At 48.0% G+C, this 20205-nt stretch overlaps 1 protein-coding gene across 3 annotated transcripts in view; it reads left to right on the top strand.

The window, feature by feature from the left end:
* Positions 1–20205, top strand: part of ESYT1 (extended synaptotagmin 1) — a 420895-nt gene that overhangs the window by 86082 nt on the left and 314608 nt on the right. For all 3 annotated transcript variants that reach the window (XM_069230578.1, XM_069230579.1, XM_069230580.1), the window contains exons 2-3: positions 9244–9285; positions 10578–10712. In XM_069230578.1, the coding sequence (XP_069086679.1) occupies positions 9244–9285; positions 10578–10712 (177 nt within the window). The remainder of the gene's footprint in view (positions 1–9243; positions 9286–10577; positions 10713–20205) is intronic.

Raw genomic sequence — 20205 nt, 5'->3', positions numbered from 1 at the left:
GGGGCATCCCTGTCTAGTACCCTTGTGGAGAGGGAAGGCCCTTGCCAGAGGTCTGTGGTATAAGAGTCTGACCCATTGACAAACTTTAGCCCAAAGCCGAACCTACTGACCTCAACGAAAATGTATGGCCATTCTATACTATTGAATGCCATTTTAGCGGGGGAAGCAGTTGCTTGGAGTACTCTGTACAGGTGCCTAAGATTTAGGCATGTACTCCTTTGGCGCATAAAGCCCGACTGGTCTGGGTGGACTATGGAGCTGATAACTGTAGGCAATCTGTTTGCCAGCATCTTGGCCAATACTTTTGCCTCCACATTTAACTAGGATATAAGCCTATAGGAGGCACAGTCCGTCGGCGGTTTGCCTTTCTTAAGTATAACTACTATTGTGGCCATCCTTTGGTCCATTGGCAGGCAGCCCTTGTTCAGTGCGTCCTGGAACATGTCCAGCATAGGTTTAGTTACTTTACTCGCCATCCCCCTATATAGTTCAGTGAGTAGCCGATTCAGGTCTGCTGCCTTACCCGAATGCTCTTAGGTTAGGTTAGGTCTCCTTCTAGCTCCTCCATCTCATCTCCCGTCAGTGTTGGGAGGGTGAGATCCCTTAAGAGGTCTGCACAATCTGCCTCTGATGCCCCTTCAGTTGACCGATGAAGGTCTTCATAGTATGTCGCAAAAGTATGGGCAATGTCTGCGCTTGTAGTCTGCAGCTCATTGGCCTGCTTCAGGATAGATGGGACCCACAAGCCCTCCTTACCTCTTTTCCAACCATGCTAACAATTTGTGGCCTGGTCCCCTACATCATACAAATGGCGCTGAGTCTCCAAGGTGTAGTCACGCGCCCGGTTTTCAGGTAGTACCCTGAGATCATGTTGTCTCAGGAGCAAACAATGGCTCTTCTCCCTGACCGCATTCTGACCTCCAGAGCCAGGATGTATTTCTCTATGGCCTCACATTTAAGTTTGTCTTCTTTTTCTTCCTACCTATCTGTGGCTGTGCTTGCCCTCTAATTACAGTCTTACTGACTCCCAAAGCGTGGAAGCAGATGGCAGTGACCTGGAAATAGAGATCAGCATTCTTTCTGAGCATCCCTTTTAGTTCCCCATCGTGGAGGTATCAGGGGTCGATCCTTGGGGGTAAGGTTATATCCCGGGAAGGCTCCCCGTAGTCGGGCCTCCACCGGGGAATGATCAGAAATGCCACTGGAGAGGTGTGTCACCGCATGGAAGTTAGCGGCGTGTGCATGTAGCATGAAGACATAATATAGACGGGAGAGGCTTGCATGCGGAGGCAAGAGATGAGTGTAGTCTTGTATGTGTGGGTTGTGCTCCCTCCATATGTCCGTCAGCCCCATTGCTGCCACAAACGCCTGCAGCCCTCCCCGACAGTCTCTCGCACTGCTCCTACCCATCCTATCTAGTTGGGGATCCATTATTGCATTTATGCCTCCACCCAACATTAAGAGTCCCCGTGGGAGCTGTAAAAGCTGATTGCGGGTATTATGGCGCTGTGCAGCCTAGGAGGGATATAGACCGAGCATATGTTTAAGTGAATGTCCTCCCACGTACCTGCCATAGCCACGTATCGGCCCTGTGGGTCATACCAAGTGCGTTGGGAAATTAGCGGCACCGATTCCTTACCAGGATCCCAGCCCCGAGTGCATCGGTGGAATATCTGGAGTGTACCATTAGTGTACATCCAAAGCGATCAAGGGTTTTGTATAGTTTGCCCCGGAGGTGTGTTTCCTGGAGCAGCACCAAGTCGAGGCGCATATGCACAGGTATTGCTTCACCAAGGTGCGCTTAATTTTTTTTGACCAGGCCACTAGGCCACTTACATTCCATGACCATACTGTGAGTCCAGGTCGAGCCATTCGTGACGGTTTGTAGGTGTGTAGTGTGGTGCATATTGTTGTTATTAGTGTTCGGTGTGCCCCTCCCTGCTTTCAACAACCCCATAGATCCACCAGGCTTACAGGGCCATGCATGTTAAGATGACTAAACCCAATCATGTAACAGAACTTTAACTTTTGAAATCCCAAATCCCCCCACCCTGCTACCCTACACCGTAGGCTCTGAACTGCCCACCACCCCAGTTTACAGAGTACCTGTCACCCGAACTTTGTCAGAATGCTAGGTAGGGTTGGCTCGCTCCAGCACAATAGGCTGAACTGGCGCGTTAGTCTTGTCTCATCCCTTTCTCATCTGTTTGTAGTGTCCAGTTTGCTCACCTTACTTCCGGGCTAGCAGTTACTTTCCCTGCTGCCCAAGCCAAACAGCCAGGATGCGGCGAGCCTGGTTTAGTTTCTCTCCATGGTCTCATCTCCATCCCTGTCCCCGGCACCTCCATGAGCCCGTTAGCCTCATATTGTACACATTCTGTTTTTTTACTGAAATCACTGTCAGTAGTGCAGTCTGAACTTACATGCATTTAGAGAGCTTACCATAATAATAAAGGCTTTGCATTAATGAACCATAAATGCCAGCTCGAACAACAAACATATGGAAACAAATATTACCACAACTGCAGACAATTCCTTCCCCTGCTCCACAATGTGGTGTACTGTAAACTGGCAACCAGAGTTTGTGCTGCAGAGAGGTTAGGCCTACTTGTCGCATGGACAAAATAAACATGAAAACTTGTTGCCCTTGACACTAAACAATTTGTCCTGAGCTTCGAGCTATAGGAACTCCACACCCCTGCACTCACAGGGATGTTCATGGTGTAGGACCAGTCTTCCTACAAAACAAACTGCAAACCCACCAGCATCCATTTGGTACAGAAAGAACCAAATTGGTGGGACAGTTTTTTTTCAGTGGAAACTGGTAAGCTTTGGAACTCCCTTCAATGTGCACAAGAAACTGGTTGACAAAATACCTAACTCAAAAAATTGATCCAGCACCACTGGTTGCTGTTGTTTCCAGGCCATGTTTAACGTTTTCCCTAACGTTTTGGAGAGAACCAATCATTTATAAGTGCACCTGTGTGTTGGTGTTGTATAGTTCCATAGCAACTTGCTCAACTACCAAAAGTGCACCTCTTACAGATTTTCTTTGGGCTGCCAAGAGTCCCCTAATGTCCAATGTATTTTGTAGATTAAAACCAATAGGCTGCACTCTGACCTAATGAAGGGCCATTATTAAGACATCCTTTTTCATCCACTCAGGATGCACTCAGGTTACATGTTACAGGGAATGGGCACATGGCCAATATATTTGGCCTGTGGCTTTGTTTCTGTGTGGAAATGTAGCACCCCTCAGGAAACAAGGTGGATCCGGCTTGGCCCTTGGCAAGTCTTTCTGGCTCAATTGTAGTTTATTGGATTTCAAACCCGAAACACATGGCTTAAGAATGATTGGTCAGAATAAGAAAATTAGGAGAAGCGAGGCCCATGCCTCCTGCACCAGGGTCTTTTGACTACTCTATACTCCTCTTTGCCTGTCCTGTTCTGGTAGGAGAACTAAAGCCCTTTTGCTGTCAGCTAGTCCAGCAGGCCTTGCTGTATCTCATAGTAATGTTCCTTAGCGAAGAGAGTGGTTGTATTTCCTGCATGCACAAGATAGTGATATCTTCCTGCCCCCGCCTCTGGTGGCACAGCTTCTAGTTTTCCTGACACTTCTCTAGTTTTGGGTTACTTATCAGGTATGGGGTGCTTATCTCTGGTTTTACCAGATGGTTTCCACAGTAACACTGTCACAATCCAGGACATGTATGGCACTGCACAGACAGTTAGCTTCTTATCTGTTGGGGAGGAGCCATTATCGTGGTTTCCTGAAGTGACGTGGTGAAATGTGGAGTAATGGCGCATTTTCTCATGTATTTCTTTCACTAGCCTGTAGACCTAGAGATGGCTTATTACCTGGAACTGAGATTGGAAGTGGTGGTGGGCTGGGCACTCATTTGGAACACAATTTATTCTTACTGTCACATGTAATACAGGGAGACAGCTCTTTAAGTATTCATATAGAAGCTGATAATAAAAGGGAAGTATAAAATAGCTTAACTACTACAAAGGTTCAGATGCTTATAGATGGATCAAACACTATCCTGATGGGCACTTTACCAGATCCACATGAGCGGTGCAAAAATTGCCATGCCAATGTCACTGCTGATGTTTTGTACTTAAAGTTAATAAACAAAACATATCACTTACAGGCGTGATTCAGTGTTCAGAATTTTGAGCTGCCATGGAGGTCCTAATGAGGGCTCATTTGAATCTTCAAGCCGAGTCAGGGCTCCAGGAGGTCGGATGCATTTGTCCGAATGTCCTCCTCTGTCACTTGGTGTGAACGGATTCCAAGAAATGCTAGTGGACTTCCCATGTATTAGTAGGAGTAGTGCTGGGGTGAACTGCTGTCAATCCACTTGCTCTCCCCTGACTCTCCAAAGTATCTGGAAGCCACTTAGAAGCAGCCACATGACCAGTCTGTGCTCTTGGTGGAGTATTAATCTCTGTCAGGGCTCCAGGTCAGAACTCACATGGTCTCCCTTTACTTGAGTTCTATGCACCAGCCCACTGTGTCTCATAGTGCCCAGGAGAGCTCCCCTGCTTTGCCAGGGGGAAAAGCCCTGAGTGGGGCCCAAGTGTGGGTTCCATGTGGGCCTTCCTCTATGGCTGGTGTTCGGTTTGGGCCCAGAGTCTGAGTCAAGTCCCGCGGAGTCCCTTCACACCACTCCAGTTTAAGCAGAAATGCTTTCCAGAAAGTACAGTGTGACCCGATAGCTGTCCTGCAGGGCCGGCCATCTGGTGGTGTGCTCAGTAGGAGTTAATGGTCGACCAGGTGGCTGGGTTACTATGGAAGTCCCAGTCAGGGCTCATTTGAAGCTTCGTGCTCAGCCAGAACTCCTTGGGGAGGGAGGGATCGAATACATTGTCCTGCTCTGTTGCCCCATGCCTATGCATTACAAGAAAGCCTAGTGGCATTCGTCCATGTTACTTAGGACAAGCTGCTTGGAAACTGTCAGTAATTTGGTCACTCTCCAAGGGTGCTGCAGGGGCCTCAGGTGGCCCCTCCCAGGCCCTCATAGGCCTGGCCCCCCGGACCCCCTGGGCCTTCAAACCCTGTGCCAAGAGCCAGACTTCCCAAAGATCAGCCAGGGCTTCTGAAGAGATTCATCCTGGGCAGGGCGGCCTGCTCTAGGTTACCTGGACGTCCTGGTAAGGGCTTATTTGATATCTCCAGCCCACCCTGAGCTTGATGCTGTCGGAGGCATTTGCTCAAATGTCCACCCTCTGTAACCGTCTGTGCAGGTAGTACAGGAAAATAAAGTGGCCGCTTCCAGATTAATATGGACAAGGTATCTGGGATCTTTTGGTCATCTCTTTGTTCTCCATGGGCACCGCAATGGCCCTGGCCAGCCTGCCCTTGCCCCATGCCCTGCCTGAGGAGCCTATCCATTAGCCAGCCTTCCTGGATAGCAGACAAGAACCTGTAGTAAACTTTTCAGACAGGGTGGACTGCTTGGGAACTTTATAGCCAGCACTGTACTATGATTGGTTGGGTATGCTTGTCCACTTAGGGATGGATTGCTTGGGCAGCTTCTGCTGTTGTTTCAAGAAAAGTGTTCCATGCTGCTTGGGACTATCCGATTCAAGACTGACTTCCAAGAAAGCCCACCTCTGATGTGTGTCTCTTCACCCAGCAGGGCAAATACCAAGCTGCTTCGCAGCTTGCCTCCCTATTGGTCTGACCCAATTAGATAGATGGCTTGGATGGTTCTAGGCCTGAATGCAGTCTAGTGCCCCAGGCTTGGTGGCCTGGTGTGAGCAATTGTTCCATGGGTTGTGCAACCTGGCTTCTGCTGGTGGTGAGACCGTAACCCCTGTGTCTCACTAAGGCTGCACCTTGCTCCTGTCTCTACATTCTATTTTCACAGAGCAGACAGGGCCGCCGGTGCACTTGGGATGGCCCTCAACCCAGCCCCTGCAGTTAGCAGGGCCTCCCCACCCAAGCGGACTCCCTAGGAGTGTGAAGGTCGGTCTGGTACAGGCATGCTTATCCTCTTTCAGCAGGTGCAGCTACCTGCTGGATCCTGCCAGTCGCGTACGCTTGTCTTGAAGATTAATCTATGCATGTGTAAGTACGCAGAGCCAGTACATTGAAATTGCAAATGGCTCACTAAATCAGTTAGAGTTCCTTTGTTTGTTCTGTCTGTTACTTGGATAACTGTAGTAATTCTACAGCAATACATGCCAACGAGTGCTGACCTGTCATAATGCATGCATGCATTCATCTGACAAAGACTAACCTAGGCCTGCCTAGCCGCGTTGGTGACTCTAGATAACTTTGGACTGATCACAAGTCCCAGTGATGGCCATAAAGCACTTGAATGTCTGCCCTTTAAACTCTCAATGGTACTTTCTATGCCTACCATGGTGACCACAGGTCATGGGGAGATCAGGCTTCAACCCCGGAGAGAGAGCCTGTAAATTGGCTACTACATCCAGTAAAGGTAGCAGGCATGCAAATTATCCACTCTTGACTCATGGAGGGAGTGATGAAAATTACCAATACAGGACTCTTAAAACCCTGTAATTGGAACAAGTACCCTAGTCTTTGAATGAATATCCATTGGAGGACAAGTCTTGTGCCAGCAGCCGCAGTAATTGCTACAATATGTGTATTTTAAAGTTACAGTTAAAAAACTCATAGTTGGATTGAGTTGGCGAACTACTGCGAGGCGAGTTACTGCCTGTTCCAGCCCCTGTCTCTCTGCACCCTTTTGATGCTCTTAAAGGAGAGTCTAAAACCTTTAATTTGATGCAATTAGAGTGTTCGTAGCAGGCTGGTCACTTGAATACTTCAGCTAGGAATAACGAAATAGGACTTGGGTTATATTTTGTTGGTTGTTGGAACTTGGGCCATGATTAAGAGGGAGGTCCATGGACATTTGTATTGTGCCTCTAAAGTTTAAATTCTTGGACCTACACGAGACAGACCAGAGTGAAAGCATTTGCCAGGGATATTTTCATTGTTCAAAAACAAAAGTCAGTGGTTTAAAGATAATCAGATATTGTTGTAGCTCTGGCCATAAACAATGGTGACTAGCAATCTGGCAGGGTTGTTCCCATGACCTTCGAGTAGCTTCAGAGCAATAAAATAAAGTCTTTGAGTCCTATGTGGCAATATTGTTGCAAAACTCAAAGACAGAATGGCAGCACCAGGAGTGGAGATTGTGGCTTAATTTGACTCAAAATGGAATACCTTGCCCAAGGACACGGAAAGGATTACCAGTTTGATAGCTGTTTTCTTGATTCTGTGGGTGGTGGTGCATGGCCATTCCTGGTTGGTGGAGCCATTTGTCTGCTTAATTACAATAACAAATAAGACTCCTCTGTGGAAGCTAGTCGCCCCCCTCCCAGGGTTGGCATTCATCTTCTTGGAGGACAAATGGCTTTCAGCCACATAAGGTTGGACAGTAACAGGTCTGTGAAGCTGTCTGGGGTTTCACGTGCAATAAACTGTATGGATCAGCGTGTGAGACTACCCTTCACCAACAGTGATTGCAATTATTTCCCACAAATGAGGAACTACCAGTAACTGGGACATAAACTCGAATTGATGGCTTGCCATGGCTGACTTTCAGAGTGGATCCAAGGTTTTAACCTGATCATCTATTGCAGAATCTGCCCTTATTTTCCTGGTGTGGAGCTATGCTACCAGCGTGCTTGGACTACCTGGGAGGACTGGTGTCTGGTCTGCCCCATGGTGTGACTGAGCGAGGGCTCATTGCTGAGTGCTGTGCATAGCTGTCTGTGGTGTCCTGTTGATGCTCCTAATGCCCTTAATGGAGCTGTGTGCACTGGCATTTTGTTAGTGCTTCACGCCAGCCAGGTAAAGATGGGTGAGGTACTCTCTTTGCAATATTTAAAAATGAATAAACTTAAATTGGGCGCTCCTTGACAACTTTTATCACCACTCCAACATTGCCACCTTCTCCTTAAGTGTCAGCTGCTCAAATCTCGTTCCCAGTGTTCAGTCAGTGGAATGTGCACCTATGACTGCTGTAATATACAGCAATAGAGGGCAGTGACCGCCTTATCAGCCAGACCGAGAGTGAGCATGTAGTGATGGACAGCAGGCCTCAGTGGCCAGTGGAGATTTAACACCTGTCTATAATTTGAAGAATTTCAGGGTCTGCTGTAGGTTTCTTCTGGAGTGAGGCCAGTACAGCCTACACCAGGTACTCCAGAACAATGTCCTTTGTAAGGGATACATTGCTTAAATCTAAGCTTATAGAGGTGAGTTTATGAAAGGGGCTCTTGATATATGACTTCGGGTAGAGCGCCACCAATGCATTTGAAGTTTAGATTTTGTTTTCCAGCTCCATTATCATCTCATTTGTAATGGTGTTAAAGAGGGCAGGGAAGCATTCAGAGCCGGTCGAGCAATAGGCAGTTCAATATTTTTTCTAAACTTTCCTTATCAATTTATAATGTGTAAAACTTTTATGTTTGTACTAACACGCATTGTAAAACTATTCTATAGATCTGAAAATATCTGCAAAAAATGCCAATTTCTTTATGCAAGAATAAGAGATCCTCCTGTATCCTAGAGCACATGTTGACTTCGAAGGTCAGATAGGCAATGTTGTCGTATTAATCAGATACTGTAGGGACCAGATTAGGAATTATTTTAAATCAAGACTGTGTGCTGTTCAGTTTTGAATGGCCACGAATCTAAGCAGTATTACAGCGAGAATCTGCCTAGATTAAAACTGTACTGCAACACATATGGCGTTAATATAAAATTTAATGGTATTTATTTTAACTGAAAGTTACATTTCCTACCTATTTTGTATTGAAGAAATAGATATATCTTTTGAGCATATGGCTTTCATTGGTTAAAAATTAAATCATCACAGTTAAATGGGGGATCAAGTGGGAAACTTGAGGTGAATAGCCCAGAATGTGTATTAGTTATTTCTTAGTAGAATATATTGACAAATGAAAAAAGAAGGTCTCTTTCCGTCCTGTCACTATGAAGACAGAGGCCTTGCTTTTTCTTGTTGTTTTTGTTATTGTTTTTTCTGTGGGATTTTGCAAGGGTAGCTTTGCAGGTAAGTGGGCCAAGGATGTTAGCTAAGCGTTAGAGCCCGAAATCAACCTAATAAGAATTGAGCAGGCTATCTCAGCATCCTTCTATTCACCTTCATGGGTGCACTATTGCCACCTTAGGAAATCTAGTTTTAAGGATTATAGTCTCTCTTACAATGATTCGTTTCATTTCTCTTCTATCCACAGATCAGTTTTTCTGAAGTGGAAAAGGTGGAGTGGCTGAACAAGGTAAGAATGTAAGGTGTTGTGCTTCATGTGATCGCGTGCAAGGAGATGGGCGGGGTACTCGCTATTAGGTTGGCACTAAGCAAGACCTGTCGATTTTATTAAAATTCTACGTACAATATACATATTTAAAGGGTTTTTCAGTCAGACTCTTCACCCTTTGGTCTGTTATTGTGTCAGTCACATTTTTTCTTCTCTGCACTATAGTATACAGCATGAGGCATTGGGTTAGCCCACTTCAGCCACTGGCTAATTTCACTATGAGTGATGGCATTCTACCCTTTCTCAAGGAACACATTTGCCTACAAAGTAGTTCTCCTAAATGCCAGGGATGTCAATGGCAATGTGTGCTATTTAAGACCAAAAATAATTTAGATTTTAGCCAGTGCACCTTTAAAAAAAACAACAAAAAAAAGGTTGAAGGCCAGACAGCTTCCCCGAGATTAAAGTTTTGCAAACACCAAGACAAAACAGCACAAGCATAGGCAGAGCAAATACCAGACCTGCTGACTTTGCTAATGCTTGTTGTAGTTTGCAAGCATACCAGTTATCATCTGGAGGAGGAAAAATTGAATTTTGTTTGTGAAGTTGAGGAAGCAGTTTAATTTGCAAAGAAAAAATACGTTACATTTGTCACAATCACAGAGAAGAACATCAAACAATGTTAATCAGTGTATATTTCTGGCCGTTTAGTTTATGGTAAAAAAAGGAGAGAAAGTGAGATTTGGCTGGAGAAAGGTAAACGTGCAAGTGGCACAAAACCGTAAAGAAGTGATGGGATGGATGAATGGCAAAGCCCCAATGTGTGGTTAAAAGAAGGTTAGAAAAGAGGAGGCAGAGTGGAAGAGTTCACCACCCATTACAAAAAGACAACTGCGGGTGCTACCTTCTGCTTTAAAAACATACTTAGATGTAAAAAAATAACCACGTTTCGAACACCACTCTTCTTGCACTTGAGATTACCACATAGTGCTGACTTGTGTTATAGAATTTATTTCACTCTGTCGTTGTGGTTTTCATTTTCTTGAATAATACAGTTTGCACGTCCTCAGACTTTTTGGAATCCGTTTGCAGGTCCGGCTACTTGACGGTGGACGAGCTAGTGATATGTGGACTGTGCAGGACAACTGCGGGTGGAGTCAGATTGTGGGAGGGAGCCGTCGTGGGAATCGGTGACTGGAAGGGACACCGCTGACCAGGCTGAGGCGACTCAGTCAGCATGCATGCTGTTGATGGAGTTTGGACTTTGCTTGGCTTTTGACCTCTGATGTTTCTCTCCTCCTCTGTCGCCGCAGGTCCTGTTGCAGCTATGGCCGTGGTTCAGCCAGTACATGGATAAGCTGATGAGGGGAACCATTGCAGCATCTGTCCGCGCTTCCAACAACCACCTGCAGACCTTTAACTTCACAAAGGTGGACTTCGGGACCAAGGTACATTATCTACTGAAAAGGTTCCGCCCTCCCTTTAACAGGACTTTGCTCTTGCAGATTCAAGGGACTTGCAGCACCCTCTCTATTTCTTTGTCTCCGCCACATTATTCCCAGCCATCTCTCCGGAGGGTATTGTTAATCACGCCTTTCTCAAAGAGTATTCACAGCTGTTTCTCTCAGTGATGATAGTCCTCCGTTCTCCCCCAGAGGTCTTGCAATGTCCCCCTGCGGCATTTCTAGTCCCCTCTCTCTGCCTCTACCTCTTGCATTGAGGTTGAGAGCCCTTTCTCCTGAGGCTTTTAATAATTCTTTTATCACTGTTGCTGCATCTCTCCCTGCCTCCAGCAATCCGTCCTCTTGCTCTTCAAGAGTACTCACTCATAGCCTTCTCCGCGTGGGGTACTGCTAGCCATTGTATATTTTTCCCCCCACACCATTTGCACACCTTTTCCGTCAGAGGACAGAGCCGTGCAGAAACTGATGGCGCACCCAGCACTTCAGTCCGCCCCACTACAATCCACCCCACACCAATCCACTCCATACCACTCACCCCAATCCACTCCAACCCACCACACTCCAGTTCTCCCAACCCACCCCAATCTAATCTGCCATACTCCAATTCACCCCCACTCCAAACCAAAACAATCTGCCCTACTCCAATCCAAAACAATATGCTCCACTCCAATCCAAAACAGTCTACCCCAGTGTAATCTGCTGCACTCCAATATAAACATTCTGCTGCACTCCAGTCTGCTCCGCTCCAGTCTTCGACACTCCACCTCAAAACAATCTGCCCCACTTGAATCTGCCCCTTGTCAATCCAAAACAGTCTGCCCCACGCCTATTTCAAACAATCTGCCTCGCTCCAATTCACCTCACTCGAATATGCACCACTTTAACCCAAAACAATTTGCCCCACTCAGATCCGCCCAACTTGGGTCTGCCCTACTCCAATCCAAAACAATCTGTCCCACTCAAATCCACTCCACTCTGCCCCATTCCAATCCAAAACAATCAGCTCAACTCCATTTTGTCCCACTCGAATCCAAAACAATATGTCCCACTCCAATCCAGTCTGTCCTACTCCAGTCCAAAACAATACACCCCACTCCAGTCCACCTCACACCAATGCAATCCACCCACTCCATCCTATTTACCGCAGTCACATCCAATCCACCCCATACCAGCACAATCCACCCCACTCGAATCCAATCCACCCCACCCCACTCCAATCCACTCTACCCCAACCCACTCCAATCCACCCTAATACAAACAGCCACACTCCAATCTGCCCCACTCCAATTCAAAATAATCTGCCCCACTCCATTCAAAACAATCTGTCCTACTCCAATCCCGAAAAATCTGCTCCACTCCAATCCAAAACAACCTGCCTTGCTCCAATCCATTCCAGTCTGCTCCCACTCCAATCTGCCCCACTTTAATCCAAAACAACCTGCCCCACTCCAACCTGGCACCACTTCACCCTGTCCCAATCCCAAACAACCCACTCCATTCCAAACTAATCTGCCCCACTCCAATTTGCTCCGATCCAGTCCACCTTACTTCAGTTCACCCCACTCCATCCCAATTCACCTCACTCAAATCCATTACATTTAACCCCACTATAATCAACAGCAATTCAATCCACCCCACACCAATCATGTCCACTCCAATCCAGCCCAGAATAATCTACCCCACTTCAATCCAGTACACCTCACAACTACCCAGTCCACCCCAATCCAACCAACCCCAGTCCAATCCACCCCACTCCAGTCCATCCACCCCACCCAATTCCACCCCACTCCAGTCCGATCACACCCACTCTAATTCAACCCACGCTACTTTAATCCATCCCACTCCAACCCAACCGACTCCACTCCAATCCAGCCCAACCCACTCCAGTCAAGTCCACTGCTACCCAATCCATCCACCTTGCCCCAATCAATCCCACTCCAATACAACCCACTTTAATCCACCCGACTCCAGTCCAATCCACTCCACTCCAAACCACCTTAATCTACCTCACTCCAATCCAGTCCACCCCACACCAATCCAATCCAATCCAACCCACTCCAATCCAATCTAACCCAATCCACCCCACTCCAATCTAACCCAATCCACCCCACTCCAGTCCAATCAGCCACAATCCAATCCACTCCACCCCCCTCCAGTCCACCCCAATCCAACCCACCCCTATCCAATCCACCACACTCAATCCAATCCACTCCACCCCACCATAATCCACTCCTCTCAATACAATCTACCTCATTCAATCCAATCCATCCCATCCAGTCCACCCTGCTCCAATCCAACTCACCCCATGCAAATCCAATCCACCCGACTGCACTCTAATCCACCCCTCCAGTCCACCCAACCACAATCCACCTCACCCCGTTTCAATCCACTCCAATCCACCCCACCCACCCACTCTACTCCAATCCATTCCGCTCTACTCCAATCTTCCCCCCTCTACTTCAGTCCACCCCACTCTACTCCATTACACCCCACTCTACCCCAGTCCGATCCACCCACCCCACCCCATCCCAGTTCAGTCCACCACACTCATGTCCAATCCATCCAGCCTGCCCAACTTCAGTTCAGTTCAATCCACTCCAATCCACCCACTGTAATCTACTTTACCACAATCCACCCCACCCCACACCATCCCTGTTCAGTCTAGCCCACTCCAATGCAGTCCAATTTACCCACCACACACCACTCCATTCCATTCCACCCCACCTCAATGCAATCCACCCCATCCTACTTCAGTCCAACCCACTCCAATCCATCCCACTGCAGCCCACCACACTCCAATCCACCCCTCCCCATTTCAATCCGCCCGTTCCACTCAAACCAATCCACTCCACCCCACTACATTCCAATCCTCCCCACTCCAGTCCACCACACTCTACTCAAATCCACCACACTCTATCCCAATCCAATCCACCCATCCTAGTTTAGTCCACTCCACTCCAATCCATCCAGCCCGCCCCACTCCAGTCCAGTGAATCCAATCCACCCCATTTTAATGCAATCCACCTCACTCCAGTCCAATCTAATCTACCCTTCGTACTCCAATCCAAACCACCCACCCCAATCCAATTTAATCCACCCCAATCAAATCCATCTCACCCCATTTCAGTCCAGTCCACTCCACTATAATCCACCCACACCAATCCACGCCACTCCACTCAATCCATCCTACACTCCCTCAATCCACCCCACTCTACTCCAGTCCAGTTTACCTCACTACCTCAAGGAACTCCACCCTGTTTCACCCCAGTCCACTCTACGACACTGAACCACTGAACTCTGCTCCCCCTTTTCCACTCTACACCACTCCAATAAATCCACTCTACAATGCTGTACTCCCCCACTACACTCTGACACTCAATGCCACTAACTTTTAGGTATACTGAACAGCAGCCACACCGGTGGGCGACATGGCAAAACACATTGCCAAAGCCAGTAGCTCTTGTATGGGTGAGACTGTTGGCTTTGCCAATGCTTGTTCACCTAGCATTTAGAGTTTCTCTCTCCCTAGGGCACGGTCCACCTCCTTCTTCATCATGGGTTCTTTCTCCTCTGATTACCATTAGCTCACTTATTATTGGAGTTGGCATTTTGCTTAGCCGTTTCTCATAGCATACTTTCAGCCTTCTAGCTGGGTGATGCTGGCCCAATTTCTTTTTCTCGTCCTGTACTCACAGCCCCCCTCTTCCTGGTTGTCCTTTATCCCCCATTTCTCTCGCAAAGCGTTAATAGATCCACTCTTTCTGTTTCACTTTGCTCTTCAAACAACATTTACTGCTTCTTCTCCCTAGCATGTTTCAGCCCTCCTGTTTTTCACTGTATTCTCAGGCCCGCTTTCAGATGGATATTTAGAGTACCTTTTTCACTGAATCCCTCGTCAGGGATTTCTTAATTTTTGACCAAGGAACTATGCAAATGTTTTGAGCCAGGCTAACTGCGAGCAGCATGGATGTTTCCATCAGTGGCAAATTATTACAAGTAGTTAAGTAGCAGCATGGCATTGGGATGGTGAAGTTGTCTGTTTTATATCTCCATTGCTCTGCTGTAGACAAGTTTCTCCTTTCTTTTGATGATGTGATGACATGGCTGTGGCAAGGTACGGCGGAGGCCATTGTTGCAGGTCCTCCCATCTGGCACAACAGATATTTCTTCTTGGAAGCATGGTGCAGGATGAGGAGAGATCTTTGATCTGGAAGAACATGGAAGAGTAGTGTGATATAATTGACACCTAAGGTGATGGTGCAGTGTCCTGTAAAATCATTCACCCAGATGGATGTCGCAGAAAGTGATGTGATGTCATGTTCCTAACAAAATGGAGGCAGGTGGGATATCATAGCCTAAGTCATGCATGGCAGATGGTCTGCGATGGCTTCTGGGTCATCATAGCAGTATGGTTGCTTGTGTTCCTGTTCAGGAGGGACCTGCCAGTTCAGGCTGGACTGGTCCCATTAGAGCAGGGCCGATACATATTTGCTTATGGCTGCTTCTAAACTGAGGTGGCATGTGTGCAAAAAAACGATGTACTGGGGTTTGGATAGAGTAATTACCAGTGGCTGAAATTTATTCACGCATTCCATCCATCATTTTTTTGTATGCTTCAGTGTGATACCCTAAGTGGGAATGGATATGCCAAGACATAAGTACAGTGCACACTTTGACACTGGAACTAAGCTATACCCGACTGATAAGCATTAATAAGAGCAAAACTGGTCTTGGGTTGTTTGTGTACCAGTTCAGGGAGAACCTGACCTAACAGATGGGGCGGGATTGTACCCATTGGAGCAGGATCAAGGCTGATGTGCTCATGGCTGGGCCCAAACGGAGCTGGCATGTTTTGTAAACTAACCATGGAGTGGGATGTGGCCCCTAGTAATTACCGGTGGCTGAGAATAATTCATGCATTCCACCCATCACTTTTTGTATGCTTCAGGGCCTAATGTTATGTCATTGAATTCTGTGTTGATTAGAGGGTAGGGTAATGTTATTCACCACAAACTGGCATTGCGAACAATTATGTGATGTCTGTGCACTCAGATGGGCATAATTAAAGGCAGTGTGATGTCACCGGTACAGGTGTAGTGGAGGTTGGTGTGATGAATTTGCCACAACCGAGGCTGTTTTGATGTTATTGATCCTGAGCTAACATTCTAGCTGGTAGTGTGCTGACATTAAATCCTGCTGCGCTAACAGAGGGCGATGCAGTGACATCAACACAGATGAGCATGTTGGATGGTGCTGTTATGCCATTTGTTTTAAGTGGGCTTTGTGGATTGTGGTGTGATGTCACTGGTCTCAGCCGGAACATTCCAGAGTGTGATGCAATGTAATTACTTCATCTTAGCAGCGCAAGGTGACATGACGCCATTGACTAAGGCAGAGTCTCTTATGATGCAATTAGCCCCTTGTGGGCATTGCAGTTAGTGGTATGATGTAATTAGTCCTAAATTGGACATTGTGGAGCATAGGCTGGTGTAAGTGCTTCAGGGTGGGCAAAGCAGTGTATGGTGTGACATGAATGGCTGAGAAAGGATTTGGCATGATCTTATTGTATCCAGATGGGTGCTGTAGAGTTGATGTGATTGTACTAAAATCCGGGGGACTGAAAGGTAGATCCGATAGAGACATCCAGTTGCAGATTACCTATCTTAGAACGTCCTCCAGGCATCAATCTGGATCTAGAGATTTTTCTCGAGCAGTACCACGTGCACGTTTGGTGGTGTCAATCTGCTCTTCACCCGTCGTCCACACCGGTTATGATATTGTGAGTTCTGTATATGTGTCACCCCGATGTTCTTTTCTTTTCGCACCCGCCAGCACTGATTCAAAGAGAGCTACCACTCAGTCATTTTTTGACTTGCCTTTATTGATTTTTTGTCAAAGGGTTTTCATGTTGCTAACTCCTTGTGTGTTGAGATTTCATCAAGAAAGACTGTGTTCAAGCCCTATGGATCCTGTCATCGGACGATGTCCGTGACGGCTCTGCACCTTATGTGCCTTTGGTATCTAGAGCATGACCATGATCTGAAGTCGTACTCCAAGTGTTGGGCCATGCATCCAAAGGCTTTGAGGGAGTGGTCTCTGAAGCTGATGGTGGCTGGGCGCTCGACTCCGTGCAAGTCGAGGACCGGTGTAGAGGAAGGTCCTGGGAGCGGTTACGGAGTCTTCCATCATCGTCATCCCACTCCAAGTCTTCGGGATGATCATTGGGTAAGTTGAGGCACAAGAAGTAGAAGAAAGCTAAATGTTCTTGGACTTCCCCTCAGCTGACAAGTTGAGGGAGCAGTAACGGCGTTGTTCTAGGCCTCCTGTGGAGCCTTGTCTGTGCTGACTCTGCGCCTCCCCGAATTTCCAGGACTTGGATGACACCTGCCCAACTTAAAGAGTTCTGGAAGGCCATGCTCTTAATGTTTGCGCAGTCTGACACAGCTGGCGCACGTTCCGGCACCGCAGAAATGGAAGGGGCACCTTTGGGTTCTGCGCTGACGGCCTCGGCTCCAAAGGGCACGGCACCCATGGATCCATGCTTTGATCTGGGACGGCATTGTTCGTACCAACTCGACCTTCCCCGACACTGGTCCTGACTCTGATGCTCCTGCGCCCCTGGGTGGCGCCATCAACATCCTCATTGCTGACTCCGACACAGAGCCGGATGGGTATCGTAAGATTCAGACAGGAGCTTTGCCTCCTATGTCAGGCCCTGAGCCCCTTTCTTTTGAGCTAGGTTATGGTGAGGAATGGGAGGTGTCGCTGGACCCTTTGGAATACCAGCTCCGAGATCCTGTGGACTGGCATAAGGACTTGGGTGAAGCCAGTGGACTGGATTTCTCCCCAGATACTGGCATGCTTTCTTCCCCCACCCTGGCTATGGAGGAGGGAGATTCCTATTCTTTGGTGGTGCAAAGAGCAGCTGAGGTCCTGGACCTTGAGTTGCCTTCTGTGGCAGTTACAACTAACCTCCTGACAGAGGTATTCAACCTGGGGCTTCATCCTCCGACCCCTGCTCCCCATTAATGAAGATATTCTACTGGGTACCTGGTCCAAACCCTGCACAGGGGCTCTTGTGGACAGGACAGTTGCTCACCGCCATCGCCCTATTCAGGGTGACCCAAGTAAGTATGCAACACCCCACCCTTGAGAGCTTGGTTTTCCAAGCCTCCACCTCCCATGGCGCGTTCCCTTTAGCACCCCCAGATAGGGAATCCAAGAGGCTGGATGCACTTGGGAAGAAGAAGTTTCCTTCCGCCAGCCTGGCATTGTGGCCCATGGACACAGCATACCTTTTGGGCTGTTATTCCCACACACAGTGGGATACGGTTACACAAGTGCTGCCACAGGTCCCGGAGGACGCCCGGTCTGTACTTTCCCAAGTGTTTGTTGATGGGAGAGACAACGAAATTTACAATCCGATGTGGACTGGGGACGACTGACTCACTGGGCAGAGCTGTTTCATCAACAGTGGCCCTTAGGCTCTCTGCCTGGTTGAGGACGTCTGGCTTTTTGAGGGATGTCAAAGCCAATTTTATGGACATGCCCTTCAATGGCACCCATCTCTTCAGAGAAAATGTAGACACGCTTCACGGATTCTCGTGCTATGGCCAGACCCTTGGACCTCACTGCAGCCCCTCACCCCCCTCAGTCCCCTTTTTGCCCCTTTCGTGGCTACAGGTAAGTAGATTTACAAGCATAAATTCTCAGCAGTTTCAAAAATCAACACTTAATGCAATTTTTCAGTTCAGCAATGTTAACCTATGGAAGAAAAACAAAAATGCAGTTTTGCAGGTAAGTACACACCTTACAAATCCAGTCTTCGGGGCTTTAGGTCAACACCAGGCACAGTTCAAATCAGTACCAAGAATGCACCCACAGAAGCACAAGGGGGGCCCGGTGCTGAGGTCAAATTCTGACACGGGTGCCTAATGTTAAGCAATGGATACTGGGGTTGAACAAAGATGTGCCGCTCATGGGTAAGTAAAACGGTGTCAGGGGTCAATCTTCTGGGGTTGAGGTAAGCACCGGGGGCCCACAAGGCAACTCCAAACGTACACCCTCAGTGGCACGCGGGCGGGTGCAGAGTGCTAACACAGTGTCAGGTGCCAATGTTAACCAATGAAGACTGGGGATAACTGAAGATGCGCTGCTCACAGTTGAGTTAATTGGTGTAAAGGGGTCGATCTCCTGGGGTTGAGGTAAGCACAGGAGGGGCCACAAGGCAGCACCAAACGTACACTGTTACTGGCACCGAGGTGGACGGGTGCAGAGCGCCATCACAGCATTGGGCGCCTAATGCAAATCATTGAGGAAGATCAGTTTTGGAAAAAGGCTGCAGGCTCGGGCCAGGAGGCTGAACGAAGAAAACCCAAGGCTGCCCAGTTAAGTTCTGATGCTAGGGGACTTAGGGACACTGATTGTCCAGCTCCCCAAGACCCCGGGGCTCTGGGTTCAAGGGGGTCCTTTGGTGCCAGGAACAGCTTAGCAGGCAGGTCATGGTTAGGGGGAGTCTTCAGTTTCAGGCTACAGACTTTGAGGCAGAGTCTGGCACAAATCAGACCATGGTGGACTGGGACTCAGAGTCTCTGGAGAACCTTCACAAGGCTGGTGGACCACTTGGACTCAGGCCCTGGGCATTTGGTGCAGAGGTGGGTCTGGAGGCGGTTATGTGGTTCCTCATGGCAGAGTACTTTTTCTTTTAAAGTTGTTTTCTTCTTAAACAGGTCCACTGTTCTCTGGAGATCTTGATCTTTGTCGAAGGCAAGCAGTCCCCCCAAAGCTTTGGAGGTGGCTGAGCTGCAGGACAGGTCGTCTTTTGGCACAGGATTGTCGAGGGCTACAAAGAGGCTAGCAAGGCTGGGGCCACATCAGTTGGTGTCTGCAGTCTTCTTTGCTTATGCAACTCTGTAGTGTACGGCTCTCCTTAGGTTGTTAGAAATCTGAGTTCAAGGGTGCCTCATAAATAGTCAATGCAGGAGCCTTACAGGGAGTGCCAGGAGGTAGCCAATGGGCTGACCACCTTCAGGGTGACTACATCCTTCTTATGACCACTTACACTGGGAAGTTGGCATAACCCTAACCATAGTGGCCTAATTCCTACCAACCAAGATGGAGGAATTTAAAAAGTAGTGTCTGCTTCAGCTCGTCCACCTTAAAGGTGGGACTAGCATGAAGTGGGCACTCCTCCTAATTTAACAAATCTTCCTGCCTGTGCTGCCACCAGACGTGGGGCCAGATTAGGGGTCTTGGTCATCTTCACCATCTGGAGAAACTTGGGTCGCATTAGAAAGGCGGCAGGGCCTTTAAAGTTCCCGCCCTGGAATGTCCATTCTGCCTGGGAGTGGAGGTAACACCTCTGCCCAATGCAGGCTTTTGTCTTGGGGCCACAAGAGCACTGGCTCTCACCGTGGGGGTCCAGAAACGTAACTGTGGTGGCTGAACTGGGAAGGACCAGTCAGTCAAAACACTAGTA

The sequence above is a fragment of the Pleurodeles waltl genome, chromosome 4_2 (genome assembly GCF_031143425.1).
Source record: "Pleurodeles waltl isolate 20211129_DDA chromosome 4_2, aPleWal1.hap1.20221129, whole genome shotgun sequence".
Taxonomy (NCBI): Eukaryota; Metazoa; Chordata; class Amphibia; order Caudata; family Salamandridae; genus Pleurodeles; species Pleurodeles waltl.
The sequence above is the reverse complement of the archived record's forward strand: the minus strand, read 5'-3'. Positions and strand labels throughout refer to the sequence as shown.